Source organism: Sorghum bicolor, chromosome 9, assembly GCF_000003195.3.
Source record: "Sorghum bicolor cultivar BTx623 chromosome 9, Sorghum_bicolor_NCBIv3, whole genome shotgun sequence".
NCBI lineage: Eukaryota > Viridiplantae > Streptophyta > Magnoliopsida > Poales > Poaceae > Sorghum > Sorghum bicolor.
The window spans coordinates 48,357,995-48,379,032 of record NC_012878.2 but is presented as its reverse complement, the minus strand read 5'-3'; the positions used below and the strand labels follow the sequence as shown (position 1 = coordinate 48,379,032).

The 21,038-nt window shown below is 46.2% G+C and overlaps 3 protein-coding genes and 1 non-coding gene across 4 annotated transcripts; 2 read left to right on the top strand and 2 right to left on the bottom strand.

Moving 5' to 3' along the window:
* Nucleotides 172-2,581, top strand: LOC8076875 (DNA-directed RNA polymerase II subunit RPB7). The gene is made up of 6 exons (XM_002441018.2): nt 172-370; nt 474-639; nt 769-819; nt 1,092-1,157; nt 1,663-1,731; nt 2,294-2,581. The coding sequence occupies exons 1-6, from the start codon at nt 255-257 to the stop codon at nt 2,357-2,359; spliced, it is 534 nt and encodes a 177-aa protein (XP_002441063.1). The 5' UTR covers nt 172-254; the 3' UTR covers nt 2,360-2,581.
* Nucleotides 7,341-8,524, bottom strand: LOC8076874. The gene is made up of 3 exons (XM_002439720.2): nt 8,291-8,524; nt 7,901-8,166; nt 7,341-7,804 (listed from the first exon to the last, which is right to left on the bottom strand). The coding sequence occupies exons 1-3, from the start codon at nt 8,415-8,417 to the stop codon at nt 7,691-7,693; spliced, it is 507 nt and encodes a 168-aa protein (XP_002439765.1). The 5' UTR covers nt 8,418-8,524; the 3' UTR covers nt 7,341-7,690.
* On the top strand, nt 9,254-9,326 carry TRNAE-CUC. The gene has a single exon. It is a non-coding gene; the product is annotated as a tRNA-Glu (tRNA).
* Nucleotides 9,964-11,911, bottom strand: LOC8085101 (endo-1,3;1,4-beta-D-glucanase). Its single transcript, XM_002439719.2, has 7 exons — nt 11,609-11,911; nt 11,507-11,528; nt 11,267-11,384; nt 11,071-11,158; nt 10,858-10,947; nt 10,399-10,499; nt 9,964-10,253 (listed from the first exon to the last, which is right to left on the bottom strand). Exons 1-7 carry the CDS (start codon nt 11,895-11,897, stop codon nt 10,071-10,073), a joined length of 891 nt encoding a protein of 296 aa, XP_002439764.1. The 5' UTR covers nt 11,898-11,911; the 3' UTR covers nt 9,964-10,070.

The following is a 21,038-nucleotide window of genomic DNA, read 5'->3' as shown; positions in this document are numbered from 1 at the left end:
ATGAAGTACTAAATATAGATAAAAATAAAAACTAATTGCACAGTTTGGTCGGAATTGACGAGACAAATCTTTTGAGCCTAGTTAGTCCATGATTAGACAATATTTGTCAAATACAAACGAAAAAACTACAGTGTCCATTTTACAAAATATTTTGGAACTAAACAAAGCATCAGCACTAGCCCGCCCATTCAGAATCAGACTTCGCCTCACAACTCGACCTCGCCGCCGGCCGCCGCCGAAGGGAGCGGAGCAAGATGTTCTTCCACATCGTGCTGGAGCGGAACATGCAGCTGCACCCGCGGCACTTCGGGCCGCACCTCCGCGACAAGCTCGTCTCCAAGCTCATCAAGGATGTCGAGGGCACCTGCAGGTAGGGTTTCCCATCCCCTTCCTGAACCTGGCTAGGGCTACGGGGTGGAGGGCTTGGGCGGCGCTGAGATGGCATGCGGGTTTCTCTCGCTCTTGCCTTGCAGTGGGCGGCACGGGTTCGTTGTGGCGATCACGGGTGTGGAGGACATCGGCAAGGGGCTCATCCGAGAAGGCACGGGATACGTCACCTTCCCCGTCAAGTACCAGTGCGTCGTCTTCAGACCCTTCAAGGGCGAAATCCTCGAGGCTGTCGTCACCATGGTGAACAAGGTGGGGTGCCTACTTGCCTCCCGCTCCAGCCTGTACTTGCTTCGTTCGAATTGGATGTGAATTGTTGTGCTAAAAAGTGACAAGCTGGGTGGTTTGATGTTTAAACTTTGTGTGTTATTGACTCTGCAGATGGGTTTCTTTGCGGAGGCTGGGCCGGTGCAGATCTTTGTGTCCAACCATGTGAGTGATTTTGCTTGCTTGGAGCTGTTTCATAGTCTAAAATCTAAATGTTAAATGCTTAAAGAAGTTTCAGAATTGTTTCTGACCATTCTAGGAATTATAATATGCTTACTCACTCCTTTAGTCCTTCATCACTTTGATAAATATACATGGCTGACTTTTGTCACAGGATACGTGCATAAACATCTTGTTTTAAACAATTAATTAATGTCAATCAATACTGTTTTGTTGAGTAATGCTTTTTTCCTCTGCGCTATTCAATCGCAATGCAGTTGATTCCAGATGATATGGAGTTCCAATCGGGAGATGTGCCAAACTACACAACTTCTGATGGATCGGTATGCCTCTCTTCTATATAAAAGTAGTAGTTATGAGTCTTCTCATCATCTGTAACTAGTGCAGAAGTTTCTTCCTTTTTAAAATGCAATGACATTTAGGACAAGTTAATTAGTTAAAAAATGAAAAAAGAACATCATATATTTAAAAAAGGAGGGAGTAAACTTTTAAGCTCATCAAGTTTGCAGTAAACATAGACTATATTTCTGATGGATATTCATTGGATTATTGCTTTCTTATATGCTTTGCAAATTGTTTACTCTTGAGGATTTTGTGATATCTTGAAATAAGATTTTTTATGTTTTTTTATCCGTTTGCTACATCTGCATGTTACATCAATGTGTGGTTGCATTAACAATTATGGAGATATTTTGAAAAAGAGAGAGAGTAGTTGTGGCCTTGTGGGTATTGGGTATCATGGCGAGTCACAAACTAACTGTTCCTTTCAAAGCTCCTTGATGTAGCCATTTTGATGTGCTTATCTTAGTTGCTTGTTTGTTTACTCAGGTGAAAATTCAAAAAGAGAGTGAGGTGCGGCTGAAGATTATTGGTACTCGTGTCGATGCTACAGAGATTGTAAGCTTATTACTGTCTACATTGTTTACAGTAAAATCCAACTTTGAATGCTCTTTTTTTTTTTCCAACTTTTTGAGTATAGACCTGCAGATGGCAACCACATCACACGTTTTTTTGACAAGACGACAACATTGTGTGAACACACATAACATTTTGCAGTCGCTTTTCTAATATTCTTTTCTAAGATTATATGAACAACAAAGAACTTATGTCTAGTAAATAATAACTTTGATTAATGCCAGATTAATCAGCCATGAATGTCGGCATGCTTATTGTGCTGTTCTTTTGCCACGTAAAAATGTGATGTTCGTGTCCTGTATCTTAGTTTGGAACTGACTAGGCCTTAGATATAGCACTAGCCTAGAAGATTTTTGTATGCACTACATCTTCTTGTGCCAAGAACTTATTGTTTGTCCCTCGATAAAGCAGATTAGATAGCTGAAGAAAAGGGATATTTTCATTACAAAACTTCATTCTGCATTTGAATTCATACTTCGTGCCTTGTATCAGTTTAATGTTATACTTGTGCAATGTTCTAACGGTCCAATCTATGCTGTTGCAGTTTTGCATTGGTACAATAAAGGATGACTTTCTGGGTGTTATCAGCGATCCTGGTGCAGCTGTGTAAATGGTCTAAGAACCGAAATTGTACTCCAATGTTCTGACTTCTGAGTACTATAGCAGACTGCATGTGTAATCGGTGGTTTGTTAAAACCGTAATGGCTGTATGGACTGCATAACCTGTTGAGAATGATGTGCCTAGGACCTTGTTTAGCTTAACTAGTAAGCAACTCCAGCAATAGCCCTCAAATCAGAGCCCATATTTTTTGATTTGGGGCTTTCCTGCTTTTGTTTGATTTGTCTTGATTGCTTAGTTTTCTAGACTCGGCTCCAACCTGCCCTCTCCCCCACCGCGAGCCCTCAGCCTCAATGTCCTCTCCCCACTGCCTGCCCGGCTGCCCCGCAACCCACGTGCATATCCTCAACAACAAAAGTAGGATGGATCTTGCTAAAGGCCTTGTTTGATGCTCATGTATTCTTTGAATTTATGTGTGTTGGAGTGGTTTAGGTGTGTTTAGTTCCCCCAAAGAATACAAAATGCAAAATACCAACTACTTTGTAATGATGAAGTGTTTTTAAGTGGTGTTCAGTTTCATCCAAAATACAGAATTTCTTGTCCTCATTATGACCTCGTAAGGCTCTTTTGGGGTTTTTATTTGCCTCTTGATGCTAAAATCCAAAATAGAGAGTAGCCACCTCTTTGCTGAAATTTGTATAGTGTTTAGTTCTATCCAATTTAAATAAAAAATTTATTACCCTTATTGTGGCCACTTGAGGCTCTTTTGGTTTTTTTCTGGCCTCTTAATGCTAAAATCCAAAATAGAGAGTAGCCACCTTTTTACCAAAAAAATTATATGGTGTTTAACCCAAATTTTTTTAGAATAAAAGGGAAACTAAAACACCCCCTAAATTGTGTACAAAATCACTCGAGGAGATATATGGACATCCAAACAAAAGTCCTAAAGTTGTTCTAAACAACTATCACTATTGTAACATTTATGATTGTTCTAATGATTTGAATGCACAGTTATCATGAGTATCATTCACCCGAGCCATTTGTGCCTCCCAATGTTTTATCATAGCATTAGTCAAATACAAATAATTGATAGAATAACTCATACACAAATAGTTGTAGCTATCCTAACTAAAAAAGGAAGCTTTCATCAAGTTTATAGAAAAATATATTAACATCTAAAATATCATATATACATATACACCATTAAAATATATTTCATGGTGCATACAATGAATCTAAATTGACGTTGTAGATGTTTGTACAGTTTTCTATTAATTTGGTCAAAGTTAGAGACGTTTGACCTATGATAAACCTACTGTTCGCCTAAACAGCCGGTTTAAACACCGTGAAAACGCTACCCTGTTTTTGTTTAATCATCCGTCTAGCCCGTTTAATTGACCATTTAGCTCGTTTAATAGATTGTTTAGCTCGAATAATGGCTAAACGGTATATGACCGACTGTTTACCGTTTAGTGTACGTTTAGAAAAACATTAGATAGACCTAATACTATTTAGAATTTGGAACGGGTACGACAGAACTTGGGGACATAGTCGAGGCAATTCCCTTTCAAGGATATACACTGCCAAGGCAATTTCCTTTCAACAATATTCGCTTTCGCTCACATTTTGCCTAACTAGAAATTCCTAAAAAAAGCAATGCACGTGTATGAATGCGAGTAGTACGGGTGACACTCACGGCCTTAGAGCGATTTGTAATCGGCGACGCAGATGTCCTGGAGCATGTCGGGGTCGCCGGCGAGCAGCGGCATGGCGAGCGCCAGGAGGACGGCGTAGGCAGCGAGGAGAACGGCGAGGTGCTTGGAAGCCATGGTTCTCTACGTGATCGCTTTGTGACGGTGCAAGTGTGTGAGAAACGTCGATGGTTTGATGAGAAAATATGGGAGGCAGGGTGCTGGTATAGTGGTATTTATAGAGATCACACTCGATGCATGGAGCTGTTTCATTTAAGTCGATATATAAGTGCGATAAAACGGAGTAGGTAGCTTAGATGATGTACGCGTGAGCTTTTCTTTCGGTCTTTCACGCAGCGGTGATGTGAGTTGAGAGCGACAGTGATGAACACTCACATTAATTATGTAGTAGTGTAATTTCTCACGTCAAGTATGAATTGAAATCGTGACCGTACTTGTTTTATTTGTGCAAACTCTCTCACGCCTGCATTAATGTACTCTCGGCTCTCAGCTTATATATAAAAAGAAAAATGGTATCTTAATTCACTTGCTTTGTCCAAATTGTACCGTATTTTTTAGTAGCTTGTACACGTACTATTGTGTGCAGGATCACATATCTTTCCATTGCAGTATCTACTAGCGTGACTCGAGATACATGAAACTGGCTTTTAATTTAGGGCCGTTGCTACATTTCTGGTGCCTAAATTTTTAGGTAAGCATCTCCAACAGTTTGCTAAAATTTATTTGCCATATTTTAAGTTTTGGCAACTTGGTAAAAGATTTGACAAGTGAAAAAAATAACTATCTCCAATAGTTTGTCATTTAGACTTGCCAAATTAAAAGAAAAGAAGGCCCACACCCCAACTACCAACGCCCATCTATCTGTGGCCCGTGCCTGACGTCTAGACGTCGCCTCCGTGCGGCAGCAGATTTATTTAGCTTTCGAACACTTTGGACACTCTTTCACCTTGTTCAGTTCGCAAAATTTTTTGGATTTTGACACTGTAGCACTTTCGTTTTTATTTGACAAACATTGTCCAATTATAGAGTAACTGGACTTAAAAGATTCGTCTCGCGATTTACATATGAACTGTGCAATTAGTTTTTATTTTTATGTATATTTAATGCATTATACATGTGTCGTAAAATTCGATACGATAGAGAATCTTGAGAATTTTTGAAACTAAACAAGACAGCAGCACGCCAGCAGCAGCACGCCAGCAGCTCAGCAGCACGCCAGCAGCAGCACGTAGCTCAGCAGGGCAGCAGCACGCCAGCGGCTCAGCAGCAGGCAGCAGCAGCACGCCAGCAGCTCAGCAGCAGCAAGCACGGCAGCAGCTCGCAGCAACGAACGGCGCGGGGACGAGATACGTGGCGACTCCGCGCGTGTAGAAGTGCGTGTGCGGATGAGTAGGATAGCAAGTCCAGATTTTTGGCAAATATGTTTAGCAAACTGTTGGAGAGAGTTTTTATCATTAATTTGCCAAAATTTATGAGATAGCAAGTGTTTTAGCAAACTGTTGGAGATGCTCGTCAATTAAAAAGACAACTCACATGGGATAATTTGTATTTTTTCTACAGTCAAACAATAACCCAATTACATGTTGCATGAACAACAACAAAAAAAAGCACCTGAATACAATATAGGATAAGTGTTAATTTGTTGATGAATTCGACAACCAAAACTGTCTCATAAGCCATAACACTCTTAATAATTCCAGAGCTTAAATGCATGAGTGGATTAATAAGTAAATCTCAACCTATATCCTTTATACTTAAAAACTTAACCTCCACTAATAGACTTCTCTATGATTTCCTAAATCCACGCCAACCTGCCCCCTGGTAGCAACAAGCCACTTAATATAAATCGAACTACATCAAACCACACTAGATGCACCGGTGAAATGTCACGCAATTAAGCAGTTGCACCACATCCTTTTGTGCCATCACATGCCTTTTTTTCACTCTTCTAGTTTCGTGAGATATCACTACTACAAAACACACAATCCAATAATCCATGACGACATATCACTACCATACGATTTAAAAGCGATAGTGATATGGTAAGCAATGAGACCTTATCTTCTAGCTTTTTTATCTACATCTCGACATCATCTATGGCTTCTGATCTAGAAAGTTGCACTTGTCCGCCTTCTTCATCTAGACCTTCTTATTCTTCTTCAATTCCCAAGTCTTTACATTCATAGTCTTCACCAGAATCTGGATCATCCATGGCTTTCGGTTGGGTATTCATACTCATTGGCTTCATTGTCAGCATCAACATCCATGAATGGTGCTTCCACAAATCTCTCTCTCTCTCTCTCTCTCTCTCTCTCTCTCTCTCTGCCATGGTGCCACCCCCTTCTTCAACAATGGCACTAGACATATCTCTAAGCATGCTTTCTCATCAACCAAAACACGTAGTCTATTCTTCAGATCTTTCGTAGGAAAAAGCCAATGCAACCATCTTCAATAGTGCAGTGATCCTTTTAATGACCAACAACCTTTGGCAGTGATACCTTATTACGATCTATATATGATTGTTACTCCCTTACACCAACATAATGCATGTTTTTCCCATCATTTATAAGCTCTTGGTTGAAAAAGAACCCAATTCAATAACAACCAACATGCTCAACACATCCATCACAGAGACTACAAAATGTAATAAAACTAATTTAAGTCCTAAAATAGTACATCCATACTAACGAAGAACATTGCTTAAGCTAATCCCGATACATAAACATTACAAGTCTAAGCCATTTTAATAATCCCAAACACTAATCTAATTTAACCAATCTCCAATTAAACAATACACACTGCAAAAAAATCTAGCAAACCATTAATCAACTACAGCTACCCATTTCTTAATCCTAAAGATACCACATTGGACCCAATATCACCAATCCCAACTAAATCGAAAGGATTTAGGGTTCCCACCACCAGACGCTAGTACCCCAAGGCCAAGCTCCACCTCCGCCGTGCTCTAAGCTCAACTACTAGAAGGGGAATCATAGGTCATAGAGAGAGGATGGTGGCGACATGAAATGGAGGGCTGGAGTTAGGGTTATGAACGTGGTCAATTTGTTTTTGTATCTTACTACTAATTCAACAACTTGTCCACATGGGACAAGCTGACGTGGCACCACATACGAGAAAAATTGGATTGAAACCGGCCGGGCAAGTTGCAAATTAAAAGGAACGGTTTTCAGAGTTAATTGGAGAGGAACCAAAACTATTTTTGAGCGAGAAAATCAGACGATCACGAAAATTGCGGAGATTTCATCGGATGGCTAAATTAAACATGTCCGAATATCCATTCCGGAAATACAAACCACGTATAGAGAATTAATTTCTTTGGCAGTGTATATACTGTAGTATTTGGAAAGGTGCAAAGTGCAATAATTTGAGTCGCGCAGTAGTCTGCAAAGAATCGCCGATAGTTCACCACTTTATACGTACGCGACCACGACAACATTTACAAACGAATAAGGAATAATAAACACACGAATTTAGTTACCCAGAAAGCGCGCACACACACACGGCACGTGTGAAGAAGCCATAGCATCGATCGCGCTCGCACAGTCACACGCGCGCGCGCGCACACACACACCGATATTAATCATCACTGCCAAGATGACACATGCATGTATTTTTTTCCCAGCAAGTTCGTCGTCATCGCTCGCCTCAGTTAAACTCCGCCGATAGGCGTCTCCAGGATGACCGCGTGCGCGCCGGCGTGGAGCGACCCAGCGCAGAGCAGCTGCGTCGCCGTCGCGATGATGGTGAACGCCTCCAAGGTGCGCTGCGCACAGCAATTTCGTAGTCATCATTACACAAGCAAGGGAACTAACTGCAATGGATCAATTCGTAGGCGCCATTAATTATATGATCTGATTACCAGGCTGCCGGGCCTGACGCTGAGGCTGATCTCCTTGCAGGCGAGCCCCATGGCGAGGACGGTGAGCGTCCAGGTGACGAGGGAGGACGCCGCGGCGGACATCATGCTGGCGGGGTACCCCTGGCTGACGTCGTGCAGGCCGGCGAGCGAGGTGGCGATGCCCACGACGCCCGTGAGGAGCGCGAAGATGACGAAGAACCCCGTCGCCAGGTTGCCGATCGGGAAGTAGATCGGGAACAGCCGCACCGGCGGCCTCGCGCCCTTCACTGCACCAACACGCACGCATGCAGTCACTCACTACTACTGTTACACTCGCCGCGCCATGAACATTTGCTTGCGCGCGGCCGGCGACGTCGTACGTCGAAAACCAAAATACAGTGTGTCACTTACGCGAGTTCCTGCTCTCGTCGATGCTGTAGTTGATGGCCCAGCCGGCGATGACGGCGATGACGACGTACATGACGAGGTTGAGGAACAGGAGGGCGGACGCCATGGACCGGTGGGCGGCGGACGCCATGCCGCTGCCGGCTCTCGCTCGCGCTCGCGGACCGGCCGGCGGGAGGAGGGCAAGTTTGCTGGGGACAGTGCCGCTGTTGCGCTCTGGTTCTTGCGGTGCGTGTAGGCATCAGCGCGGCCCGTATATATGTATATCGCCTCCCGATTCGTGCGTGCTGGAAAGAGAAAGGATACGAGTAAGTACGAGGCTGCCAGCAGCATTTGGGCCGTTTCGTGGGTTGAAAGGCAAAGCAAAGGCAGCGGAGACGTCCGTCGCTTTTTTGCTATGTGCAAGGAACGCATCTCGTCTCCCGCTGCAGGTGGTGCATCGCAGATTCGCCCGCCGCCAGCTGCAATCCAATCCGCAGAAACAGGGCTATCCACGCACAACAGGTGTAAGTTTCGGTCTGCCTTGTTCTCGCGTATTCGTATCCATGGGTAGTAGGTACGGCTACTAGCCTACTCGGTAGCAGCCTAGCCCAAGCCCAAGCCCAAGCCCAATGCTTGCATGCCTCCATGAGACCATGATACATGGGGCATCATCAAATTTTAAACGCTTAACTTATGTATTAGTCCCTCCAAGGCTGCAACGAATCGACTTTTCCCCCTTAGATAGGGAAAAAAGAAAGTCGGTATCGTTTGAGGCTCTCAAGTTATGAACAGAATGCTAGGATAATTTGATTGGAACACACGATCGATGTTCTGTGAGCACTGAATATTGCTTCTTTGGTGCTGATTCTGGTCTAATAGCAATCATTGTACGCGACAAATCTATTGAATTATTACGAGTTCAGCTTATTCTTAAATCCATCTTTTGTAACCGACTAATAAAACTGTTTTTCTACTCTTTTCACACTATCCGTTGTAGTCTAGCTGGTTAGGATACTCGGCTCTCACCCGAGAGACCCGGGTTCGAGTCCCGGCAACGGAATTTTTCCTTCGCGCCCCTCTTTTTTGGCTGTATTTTTGTTAATCCTCCCCATATATTATATTTTTCTGTAACCCGACTGTGAAGGCGTAAAGCAAAAACTTCTACGTTCATTTTCAAATGCACTCGAGGGACAGTTAACAGTCGTATAGTTTCTGCACGCAACCTCAGAATGGAGCAGCTCAAAGGGTGGAATGGATGAATTATTTATTTCCACAATAGCTTCACCTCTAAATGACCAGTTTCAGTACTCTCTTTGCGCGCCCAATTTTTTATAATTCAATCATCAGACTGGCCACTCAAATACTGAGAACAACCGAGGATGGAGCTTGATACCTGATACACCTCTGGACAACACAACACTGCAAGCTGAGCTGACGATGGCGTGTAATTTATTCAGTGTTCAGACTAGCTACTATTCTCTCCGGAAGTCGTTTAGGACAACGGTATAGTCTCCGAATTCTAACTTTAACCTTTTGTTTTTATACATTAAAAAATTTGTATATATTATTTTATGAAAGTATTTTTTAATATAAATCTATTCATATGGTTTTCACATTTTCGATTCAACAACTTAAAATTATTTATAATTTATATTCTCAATGTTTGACTCAAACCTTGTCCAAAACGGTTTTCTTTCTAGGTATGGAGGGAGTACTCCTTTTAGTACCACTACAAGATTCCATGAGATGAGAGAGAGGCAGAGCTACTGCAGAGAGGCGTGTTCTTCCTAGCTGTAGATGCTTCCTAGATCCCTGCAGCTCTCTGGAACTGGAAGCTCTCACTCTCATGCTTCAGATGCTTGGTGAACCAGCTGGCCATGTCCTCTCGAGCTTCCTCCGCGGTCTTCACGGCGAACGGGTCACTGGAGTTGTATCTGCAGGCGAAACCATGGGGAACTCTCGGGAAAATCTTCACCATGTGGTCGATCTGCAACCACAGAATGAACGAATTTCACATGCATCAGGTATTGGACACCACTAGTCACACCACCAGCCAAGAGCTGATTGGCAGAAGTGCTAGTCAAAGTTGAAGCCAGACCAAATTAACCAGCCAGCTGAAACTGCAAACTCACCGCCTCGTTTTGCTCCAGGACACGCTGAAACTGTTGTACCAGCTGTGGCGGCGAACGCGTATCATATTCGCCTCCGAGTACCGCAATGTGGCATTTGATCTCTGTGCGTCAGATAAGCTCAAGTCAGAAAAATAAAAAGGTCCATCAAAAGTGTGGTGCATTTCTTTTCTACTACTCCCTTCATCCCAAATTGTAAGTCATTACAAGAATCTTCAGAGTCAAAGCATTTTCACGTTTGACCAAAATTATAGAGAAAAATACTAAGATTTATAACGTAAAGTGAGTATACTATAAAAATATAATTAAGAAAGAATCTAATGATACTTAGTTAGTACCATAATAATTATTATTTTATAATATAAATTTGATTAAACTTAGAAAAGTTTGACTCTTCAAGATTTTTGGAATGACTTAACAATTTGGGATGGAGGGAGTAGTACTGTAAGGCTGGAAGCGTACTCTTCATGTCATGGACAGTGACTAGGGAAGGATGAGAAATGACAACCGCTTGGATTTCATCCGTTTTCGCTAATTCGACAGCAACCTTGGCTGCAGAATGAGGGAAGAAGTGAGTCCATGTCATTTGGCTGAAAGCCAAAGAATGAATAACTGATGCATTTCCAGAAAACAATACACGGTCATGAGTTCATATGAAATTATGAATTAACTCACCACCCCAGCAGTAACCGCCGAACCCAACACTCTTCCCTTCCTTCGTCAGAGCAGCAATGAGCGGCTGGACCTTCTCAGCTGCGTCGGCCTGCAGAAGCAATGAACGAAGTGCAACATGAAGAATTAATTGCTGGGGTCACTGGGACAATGACTTATGCTCTTTAATTAAAAACAGTGATTAATTAAGGAGCCAAACCGGGGAGTGTGTCTTTATCCATTCCTCAAATGAGAACCCATCCTTGAAAGGATCGCGGTGCAGCAGATCGGGAACCACGACGTAGTAACCAAGAGCTGCGACTTGATCTGCTATTTGCCTGTTGTTGTAAACACACATGACACACACATAGAACTGTTGATTAACTTCCAATTTAAACAGAGGAACCACTCAAGTCAAGAAGCAAAATGATCATGATGCACACATGGTCGCACATCGTACCTTAGTTTCGGTGCCTCAAACCCTGCAACGAGGAGACCGAGATCAGCATTCGCAGTCGCTAAAGCTAGCTATCTACAGGGCGAGGGAGCACTGATGACTGACCGTAGTAGTCGGAGGCGAGGACGATGGCGCGGTGGGCGCGGCGTGAGCCGGTGAGGTAGGCCTCGACGCCGTGGAAGTCGGGCGCGGTCTGGCCCGCCTCGGCGCCCGTGACCGTCATGTCCGGCGGGTTGTCCAGGCACGACGTCGACGACGACGACGCTGCCCGCGCGGACGGGAGCACGAGCGGCGCGTTGGCTTCCTCGGCCGAGGCGAGCGCCGTGGAGGCGGCGAGGACGACGGCGAGCAGCAGCAGCAGCGACGACAACGACCCCTTGCCGGCGCGGGCCATGGCGATGGTTTCGGTGGCGGTTTCAGCTGTTCGCGGAAGTCCACGAGGCAGCTCGCGTCAGTGGCGTCGCGTGGTCTGGCGGAGATTGATTTGAGCGGGAGCCGGGTGGCTTGCTCTTTTTTTTTTTTAACTTCCATTACATCAAATGTTTAGAGCTCTCGTCACATCAAGTACTAAAGCTAAAAAATAATTTACAAGACGAATCTTTTAAATCTAATTAATCTATAATTAAATACTAATTATCAAATAAAATAAAAATACTATAATATCTATTAAACTTTAACCCTTCAACCAAACACCTCTAGCATGGTTATTGCCTAAACGACAAGGATCAGATCGGGCGCCGGGCGGGCCAAGAATCGTTTTCTGGTTAAACAAACAGCATGCTCACTATGCGTCACTGACACTCTTAAAAAAAACATAATAAACAACTAAGTTAAGTCTTAATATAGTACTACATCCACTCAACTTGAAGCATTGCTTAGCTAATACGACACATAAAAATTGCAGATCTAAGCCATTTTAATAAAACTGCACACTAATTAAACCAATCTCCAATTAAACAATGCATATTGCAAATGAAAAAGATATAACCAACCATTAATCAGTTGCAGCTACTCATTTCTTAATCCTAAAGCTATCACATCAGATCCAAGACCACCAATTAATCCCATCAAAAGGATTTTGTAACATCCCAGATTTTTACGTAAACCAAAAATACCAGCTTTTTATAATTTTTCATGTAATCGTGTGAAGCATATAGTTTTTAGGTCTAATTCGATCCTAACCCGATAACAAATCGTGGCATACATGTAGATTTGTTTATAGGCGAGTGCCCCTATTCGTGAGTCGGTTTGGAGTTTAGTCTTGTTTAGGGTTTTGAGTTTCTTTTGGAGTGCACAAATCCGTAGCAAAGTCTTCTCAAATCTCCGTTGAGCCTATCTCAAAGGCGAAGCGTATCCCTTCTCAACTTTTTCGTTGGAGTACGTCTCAAAACTCTATTGGATTTTATCCGATCTCTTTTGAACTCCTTTTGTTTTCATTCCATTGTGTTTAATAAGAATGGAAAAACCCTTTTCTAATTTCTTGGACCAACTCCTTTCTTCTCCCCTTCTTTCCACTTCTGGCCCAGTTGGCACCTCCCTTTTCTTTCGGCCCAGCCCCGGCCTCCAGCCCGCTCCCCTCCCCCGCCTCGCTCGGCCAGCGCAGACGCGGCCCAAGCAACCCCCGTCGGCCCAGCTCCTGTGCGCCCCCCTAGCCCTAAACCCTAGCGCGCTCCCAACCCCCGGCAAAGCCGCCGCCGCCGCTCGGTGGCAAGAGCACGAGCGCCCGCGCCCCCCCAGCTCCGTACCGCGCGCACCAGTGATGTCCGCCGCGTGTCCCGTCCCCGACACGGACATCGAGGATGGACGGCCATCCCCGAACCCTAGCCCTCGCGTGCCCTATAAAACGGGAGTCGCCTTGCCCCGCTCGCCACGGCGCCACCATCCTCGTCATCTCGCCCAGCCCCGTTCGCCACGGCGCCGCGCACGGACCCTGCCGTGGCCGCGCCGAGCCTCGTCCCCCCGCACCCACCACCGTCGAGCAAGAGCTCCGCGCCCTCGCCGAGCATCTGAGCCCCCAGAGCCATCCCGCCGACGCCGCTCTGCCTCCGCCCTGTTGCCGTCGCGACGCCACCGCTCTGTCAAGCCAAGGCCGAGTGCCACGTCCTCGACGCGCTCCAGCTCCAGGCCGCGAGCACCACCTCGTCGCACCCCACCGTTGCAGCAGGGTCGCGGCCGGGAGCAGCGCCACCATCGACGACCGAGCCCCGGCCGAACCCCGACGACCGTGGCCCGACCATGCCCCCGCGCACCTGCACCTCGGCATCAGCCGCGGCCGCGACCACGGCCGGCCGCGCAAACGCCACAGCACTGCCGAGCCCCCTTGGTGCCCCGTGACGCCAAGCACCGCCGCGCCTAGCCTCGACCACGACCGTGCCGCGTCGACCTCATCGAGCTCAGGGACCCTGGCACCGTTCTGCAGCACCATCGCCCACGACGCCGAGCCAGAGCTGCATCGTGATGTCGTCCTCGGCCACGCCACCGCTCCCGTCACCGTGAGCCGCCTCCGCGCCCACGACGACGCTCGGTGCTCCATCGAGCCGCGCCCATGGTGCCACCCTCGCCCGGCGACCTCGAAGCCCCAGCCCCGACGCCGACGCCGCCAAGCACCACCTCGCCCCCGACCCCGACGGAGCTCCCCATCGACCCCCGCACCCCGAGCATGACGACCACGACGACGCGCGGCTGCACGACTGACACGGCCACACCGCCGTCCTCTTCCTCGTCGCGACGCCAAGCAGCAGTAGGACCGCGGCCACGACCTCGCCCCGACGCACCTACGACCTCGACGCCGAGGCCCTTCACCAAGCATCGTGACCTCGTCCCATGAACACGTCCACGTCCGCGCTCAGGAGCCGCGACCACCGAGCGCGACGTCGAGCCCCGACGCGTCCCTGTCCTCACCACGGTCACCGCGTCAAGCTCCTGTCCATGTCTTCGCCAAGCCAAACCGCCGGTGAGCCACCAGTGCCCAATTCCCCTCCTTTTCCCCTTCCTGCGTTCACCTTGCTGAGACCGACCTTCGTGCCGTGTTCTTCCACTATCGTAGGGAAGCAGTGGCCTCGTTGTGCCTTTGCCGAAGATGTGACGCCTTCCCGATGCCTGCTGCACATCCCGACCAGCAGCAGGCTTGCAGCTGATCTACGCCCTTCCTCGTGTTCAGCAAGGTCGAACCTTGAACCTAGCCGACATCGTCTCCGACATCGGCAAAACCCTTGTCCTTTCTTGTATCTTTGTATAAACTTGTTATATGATTTATCTATGTCTATTTATGCCTGAGCCGTGCCTTCGTGCCGGTCTATTTATCCATCTGTTTATCTATCTCTGTAGGTCGCTATGGGAATGTGCTACTCCATTTTGTCTTTGTGTTGGTCGTGGCATTGTGGTTCCTTGTGCGTTGGTTCTTGAGTGTGTGTGTGTGTGTGTGTGTGCTGTCGTCTGTGAACCGTGCCTTCGAGCCGGTCGGGGAAATGGTAGTGTGTTTGATCATTTCGATCGTCGGATCGTCCCGCCGTGATCGTGATGCCGAGCGTAACTCATTTTCCTGTGTTTAGTTGACTCTCTAGTACTCGGATCGTTAGCGACCCTATTCGACCCACAGGCGTGGTCCCCATGGACTCGTCGTCGGTGCGCCTCCTACCCGCACTTGGCGAGCCACTCGTGACCTAGTTTAGTGGGAGGATTAGCGGACGATGATCGTGGGACTTACGAAAGCCAACTCGTTAGGTGGAGCTCATGGCCGCGAGTCGCCTCGCCATGGTCATCGGGCTTTACCTTGTTTCTCGCATGTTTATCTTATCCATCTCATATGCTTATGCCACCTAGACCCGGACATTTCCCTTAATTTCTGCGGTGACAACCGCATCGCCTGGAACTATAGGAATGACCCTGTGCCGATACAGAAGCACCTAGGTCGAGAAGTGTTATGAGTTGGAGTAGATCGTGGAGTCGTATCTATCCTTATCCAACCGTCATTCATTCCATGATGAGTTGGTTGAGAGAGTGCGGTCCTATTCTTCTCTCTTGCTATTAATCCTCATCGATCCAGTAAGATGTGGATTGATCCCCTTTTTCTTGGTTGATGTTTTGTTTTCATTCCCGCGATTCCCACCGTTGCTATGGCGAGTGGATCAATGGAAAGTGAAACCCGTGTCCCTTCTTGTCTTTTGGTTCTTCGTGCTTAAACTCTTGTATGCTTGTACCTATTCGACCGTAGCATTCTTTGGTTCTCGCGGTGACAACCGCACTGCTAAGAACCTTAGTGATGTCATAGTGCATTTAGTGCACCTAGGTTGTGGTACCCTACAAGTGGTTTGAGTACTCGTGTTCTTTGTGTGTCACTCTTTCTAATCCCCTGTCTCTTACCGTGGCGAGTGGATGGGAAGAAGTAGACGACTCCCCTTTTCTTCTCTCCTTGTTCCACCCTCTCTTGGCTCTCGTCAACTACAATGGCGTATGGATTGAGAGAGACCGGAACTTCTCGTGCTCGTAGTCTTTTCGATTCCCGTCGATATCTATGACACGGGTCGGAAGACTGTAAGCCATGGTGTTTACTTAGAATAAGTTTGGGTCTACGCCTTTGTTATTAAAGTCGTATAGGTTGCACAATCAACCCGGGAAGAATCGGCTAGGCTAAGACTCCAGCTTGTACTTAGTGAACAACCATTCTCATTTCTTTTAGCCCAGGGATCGGATATCCACCGAGAGGGCTAAGCCGTTTTCCGTTCGGTGCTCTTTTAGTGTAGTTGTTCTTCAGTGTTCTGTCGCCTTCGTCGTAGTCTTTCTAGGTCTAGTGGTCTGATTGTTTCGCCTTGTTTGACGTTTACGAGGTAGTTGCTTCGGTTAGCGTTGATTGGATCGGAACCAGTTGAAGGAAGGACATGTAGATACAAGAAAGACTTTGGATGAGAACAACTACAAGTGCTCTGAGGATCTTGGAAATATCACTCAACAGGTGCCACGTCCCACCCAACCTCGTAGAATCCTATTAGACATGCAATTTATAGATGCTAGTGCTTTACTTTTATGCAAATAAACTGTGATAGGTTGCATGGTAGAAATGCTTGTGAGCCATTGCCTTGTTGCAACCTATAACCCTCGCACACCCGTTGTTAGGTTAGATGCTTGCATACTACTTGCTACTGCTTCTACTATGCATTATATCTGTGATGTGCTGCAATGTGGGAGATTGGATGTGAGTGGATAAGGCATGTGGTGCTGATAACTAGAAAGAAATGGATAATGGATTTGGGGAGATCTTGGCGTGTGTCTTGGGTGTGTGGTGAGGGTCGAGTCGACCGAGCAGGATCTACGACGAGTCTTGGGACAAGTCTTGCCGGGGAACGCTACCTGGGCGTTCTCCATGAGAGATACCTGTGGCGGGTGCATGTGACAGGGAGAGGTCCCGGAGTGGAGTGTTTTCGTGGGACGAAGCACTGGGATGGGAGGTGTTGTTTAGCACGGGGTAGCCGGATGTCCCGTCGAGCGGGGCATCGGTTGGCCCCTCGTGAAGATGTCCTGTTCGGTTACCCTAAGGACTGACAGGTTCTGAGAACCGGTTCGTAGGAAGCCTTACACACCACTCACCTTATTATGGTGCGGGACGGATGTACGACCAGCTAGTGTGGTGCCACTACTACTAGGTTGATAGCGGATAGTGTAGGGAGGCACGGGCATGAGGACCCACACCCTCCTAAGACAGCGTAGTGACCCTTGGGGGCCCGGTACTATGCCTCACAGTCTCAGCATGCCAGTGGTACTCCGGTGTGGCCCCAGTCCTGAGTGGTAGGGTGGCATCGTGTTTAGTTGGAAGGCAGCCCGGTATCAGCCTAGACGAGCCGGATCGTCGACGATGGTGATCTTGTGGTTTGTGTAAACCTCTGCAGAGTTTGGTTGATCGATCGATACATATGCCGCCTTCTCGGCTATGGACCTTTCCTATGTTCCGCTTCGCTTGACTAGTGAGAGGAGTCCTTTCTACCTTCCCCTAGGTTTGTGTTGGATCCGGCGTTGGCCGTTGAGGCAAGGCACGAGCGGTCGTCGTACTTGCCGCCTAGAGAGTGAGAGTGTGGTGAGATGTGTGTGATGGGATGGATGAATGGATGTGTGGATGAGATGGATTAAAACTTGATGAATTATTATTATAAAATATTGATGAACTTGCATAGGAAAAACTACAACCATATATATAGGCCTCTTGATCTACCCCTTGCATTCCACTTACCACAAAGCTTACGCAAAAGCATAGGGTGGGAGCCAGTGGCCAGTACAAATCGTACTGAAAGTTGTTTAGCAGGTTTTGAACGAGGTCTATGATGATAACTATGGAGAATAGAAGGATTAGGTGGTCTCGTTCCTGCGCTCAAGTTTGGTTCAGAGATGAAGCTACGCCCGCTGATAAACTACGCCGACTCTGATGATTGCCCATGAAGGAGGGGCCTTCACCGCTAACGCGCTACATCGACTCTGATAAAAATCCTTGTGTGTTTCCACTAGAAAAACGATGTAATAGGCTTGTTAACCAAGAGTTGTAAAGTAAATGTGTTGTAATCTTGTTTTTCACGATTTATGACTATGATAACAGGTGATATATGATAATGTGATGGCTCAATTTCTGAATTATCACATTATAATTCGAATCTGTGGATTTTCCCCTTTGTGGAAAAATTTAGGTCGTTTCAGTTGGTATCAGAGCCATACTTGACCCTAGGACGAGACCATTAGTACCAAACACAAGTTTAGAAGCCAAACATTCTATCTTTTGTAGAGTTATAGATGCTAACACTTGTTTTCCCCCTCCGCCTTGAATTCTTCTTCTAACTGACCTCCCTGTTTCATAAAGTTGACCGTTGGAATCTTTTCCCATACTCGCTTACGCTAGATCGATAGTCATGTGAGACTATGAAGGTCTGTGAGTCACCTCAAGTCAACACTATGCATTAGGAGTTGTAATGTTGTTTGAGTGCTTGGATCTTATGTTGTTTCGTTTCTTCTACTTCTTGTTGTCTGAGTGTAGGTCATAGAACCTGTTTTATGCGAGAAAGACTCTGGATCCCGTCCAACATAGCCGGCTAAACCTAAGACCGTCCCGAAACTAGATAGGTGACCCCTGGCTAACAGAGCCGAAAAAGGGTGTAAAGCTGATGCATCATGTCTTGCCCATCTATTTCAAAACTGTTTTTGGCTTCCAACTAAACTTGTCTTCAAAGTTGCCCCTTGGGTTGAAAAATTTTCTCTCCTTTTGGTTAAAATATTCCCCACTTTTAACAAAAGCATCTCTATTTCAAATGGAAAAGTGTTTCAAAACTCTCTCAATATCTTCCCTTTTCACAAATAAAGCAATTTTAACTCCTTTCTCAACTCAATTTTATTCAAAAGCTATTTATGAAACAATTTAAAAACAAATCATCTTGCAAAAGGTGTGACAAAACCTCTTCCAAAAAAAATAAATAAATAAAATAAAAGTTTTGTTTTTTCATCAACAAAGTGGTTTTCAAACCAAAGAACTTTGGCTCAGTTTTGTTTTAAAGGTCTTTGATTTTATCTCAAGAGCCAAATTCCTTTTAAAATTCAACCTTGCCTTAAAAGAAAAAGGAATTTCCAGTGATTTATTAAACAAAAACCATTGCGAAAAGATTTTTGTTTGCGACCTTCCAAAAATTTAGCAAAAACAAAATGAACTTACAAGTTTTAAAAGAAAATGCTATTGTTGTTAAAGCTTTATCTTTCAAAAGAGAGAAATGATTTCTAATTATTTTCAAAACTAGTTTGTTTAATTCAAATAAAAGAGAGCAACACCTCATTTAGAAAACTAAAAGAGTTTCAAAGTCTCTTGATTTGAAATCTTTTACATCAAAAATCTTAAAATAATAATAATAAATAAATAAATAAATTTGGTTTTCAAAATTTGCGTTGATTTCAACCCTTTTCAAAAGCTCTTTTCAGTTTGAGCTCTCTTTAAAACCCCTTTCACTTTCTAAAACCGCTTTCACTCCATTTATGAAACCTGTTTTTCCGAAAAACATTCCATTCAAAAGCATTTTGCAAAAAGTGATGCATGAAAAATAGCTGTGAAAGCCAACAACCCTAGCTAACTTGAGCCTGCCCTACCCTTTGTTGACCGGATGCCACTCCTTGGAATAGTATCAAGCAAGCGAACAGGAAGGTTTGAGCACGATGATCTAGGCCAACTAACAATAGTCTCAACTTTGAAAGCTAGATGTTCATCAACCTGGTGCGATTCTTGGATACCCATCGCCTTGTTGTAAGAATTTGGATACCCAGCACCCGCGAGTGAGCCTTGGATACACCTGGAACATGACTCACTCCGTTTTTGGAAAAGGTTATTGGAGCGACCATACTGAAAGTGAAACAACTCAAAAGTAAGAAAAGCTTTGGGAACGACACCGCCTCTTCACCGACCGAGCAACGTCTTAATCTCGGGGACGAGATTCCTTTAAGGAGAGTGGACTGTAACATCCCAGATTTTTACGTAAACCAAAAATACGAGCTTTTTAAAATTTTTCATGTAATCGTGTGAAGCATATAGTTTTTAGGTCTAATTCGATCCTAACCCGCTAACAAATCGTGGCATACATGTAGATTTGTTTATAGGCGAGTGCCCCTGTTCGTGAGTCAGTTTGGAGTTTAGTCTTGTTTAGGGTTTTGAGTTTCTTTTGGAATGCACAAATCCGTATCAAAGTCTTCTCAAATCTCCGTTGAGCCTATCTCAAAGGCGAAGCGTATCCCTTCTCAACTTTTTCGTTGGAGTACGTCTCAAAACTCCATTGGATTTTATCTGATCTCTTTTGAACTCCTTTTGTTTTTATTCCATTGTGTTTAACCAAAAATGGAAAAACCCTTTTCTAATTTCTTGGACCAACTCCTTTCTTCTCCCATTCTTTCCACTTCTGGCCCAGTTGGCACCTCCCTTTTCTTTCGGCCCAGCCCCGGCCTCCAACCTGCTCCCCTCCCCCGCCTCGCTCGGCCCAGCGCAGACGCGGCCCAAGCAACCCCCGCCGGCCCAGCTCCTGTGCGCCCCCCTAGCCCTAAACCCTAGCGCGCTCCTAACCCCCGGCCAAGCCGCCGCCGCTCGGTGGCAAGACCACGAGCGCCCGCGCTCCCCTGCTCCGTACCGCGCGCACCCGTGATGTGCACCGCGTGTCCCGTCCCCGACACGGACGTCAAGGACGGACGGCCATCCCCGAACCCTAGCCCTCGCGTGCCCTATAAAATGGGAGCCGCTTTGCCCCGCTCGCCATGGCGCCGCCATCCTCGTCATCTCGCCCAGCCCCGTTCGCCACGGCACCGCGCACGGACCCTGTCGTGGCCGTGCCGAGCCTCGTCCCCCCGCACCCGCCGTCGAGCAGGAGCTCCGCGCCCTCGCCGAGCACCTGAGCCCCCAGAGCCATCTCGCCGACGCCGCTCTGCCTCCGCCCTGTTGCCGTCGCGACACCACCACTCTGTCAAGCCAAGGCCGAGCGCCACGTCCTCGACGCGCTCCTGCTCCAGGCCGCGAGCACCACCTCGTCGCACCCTA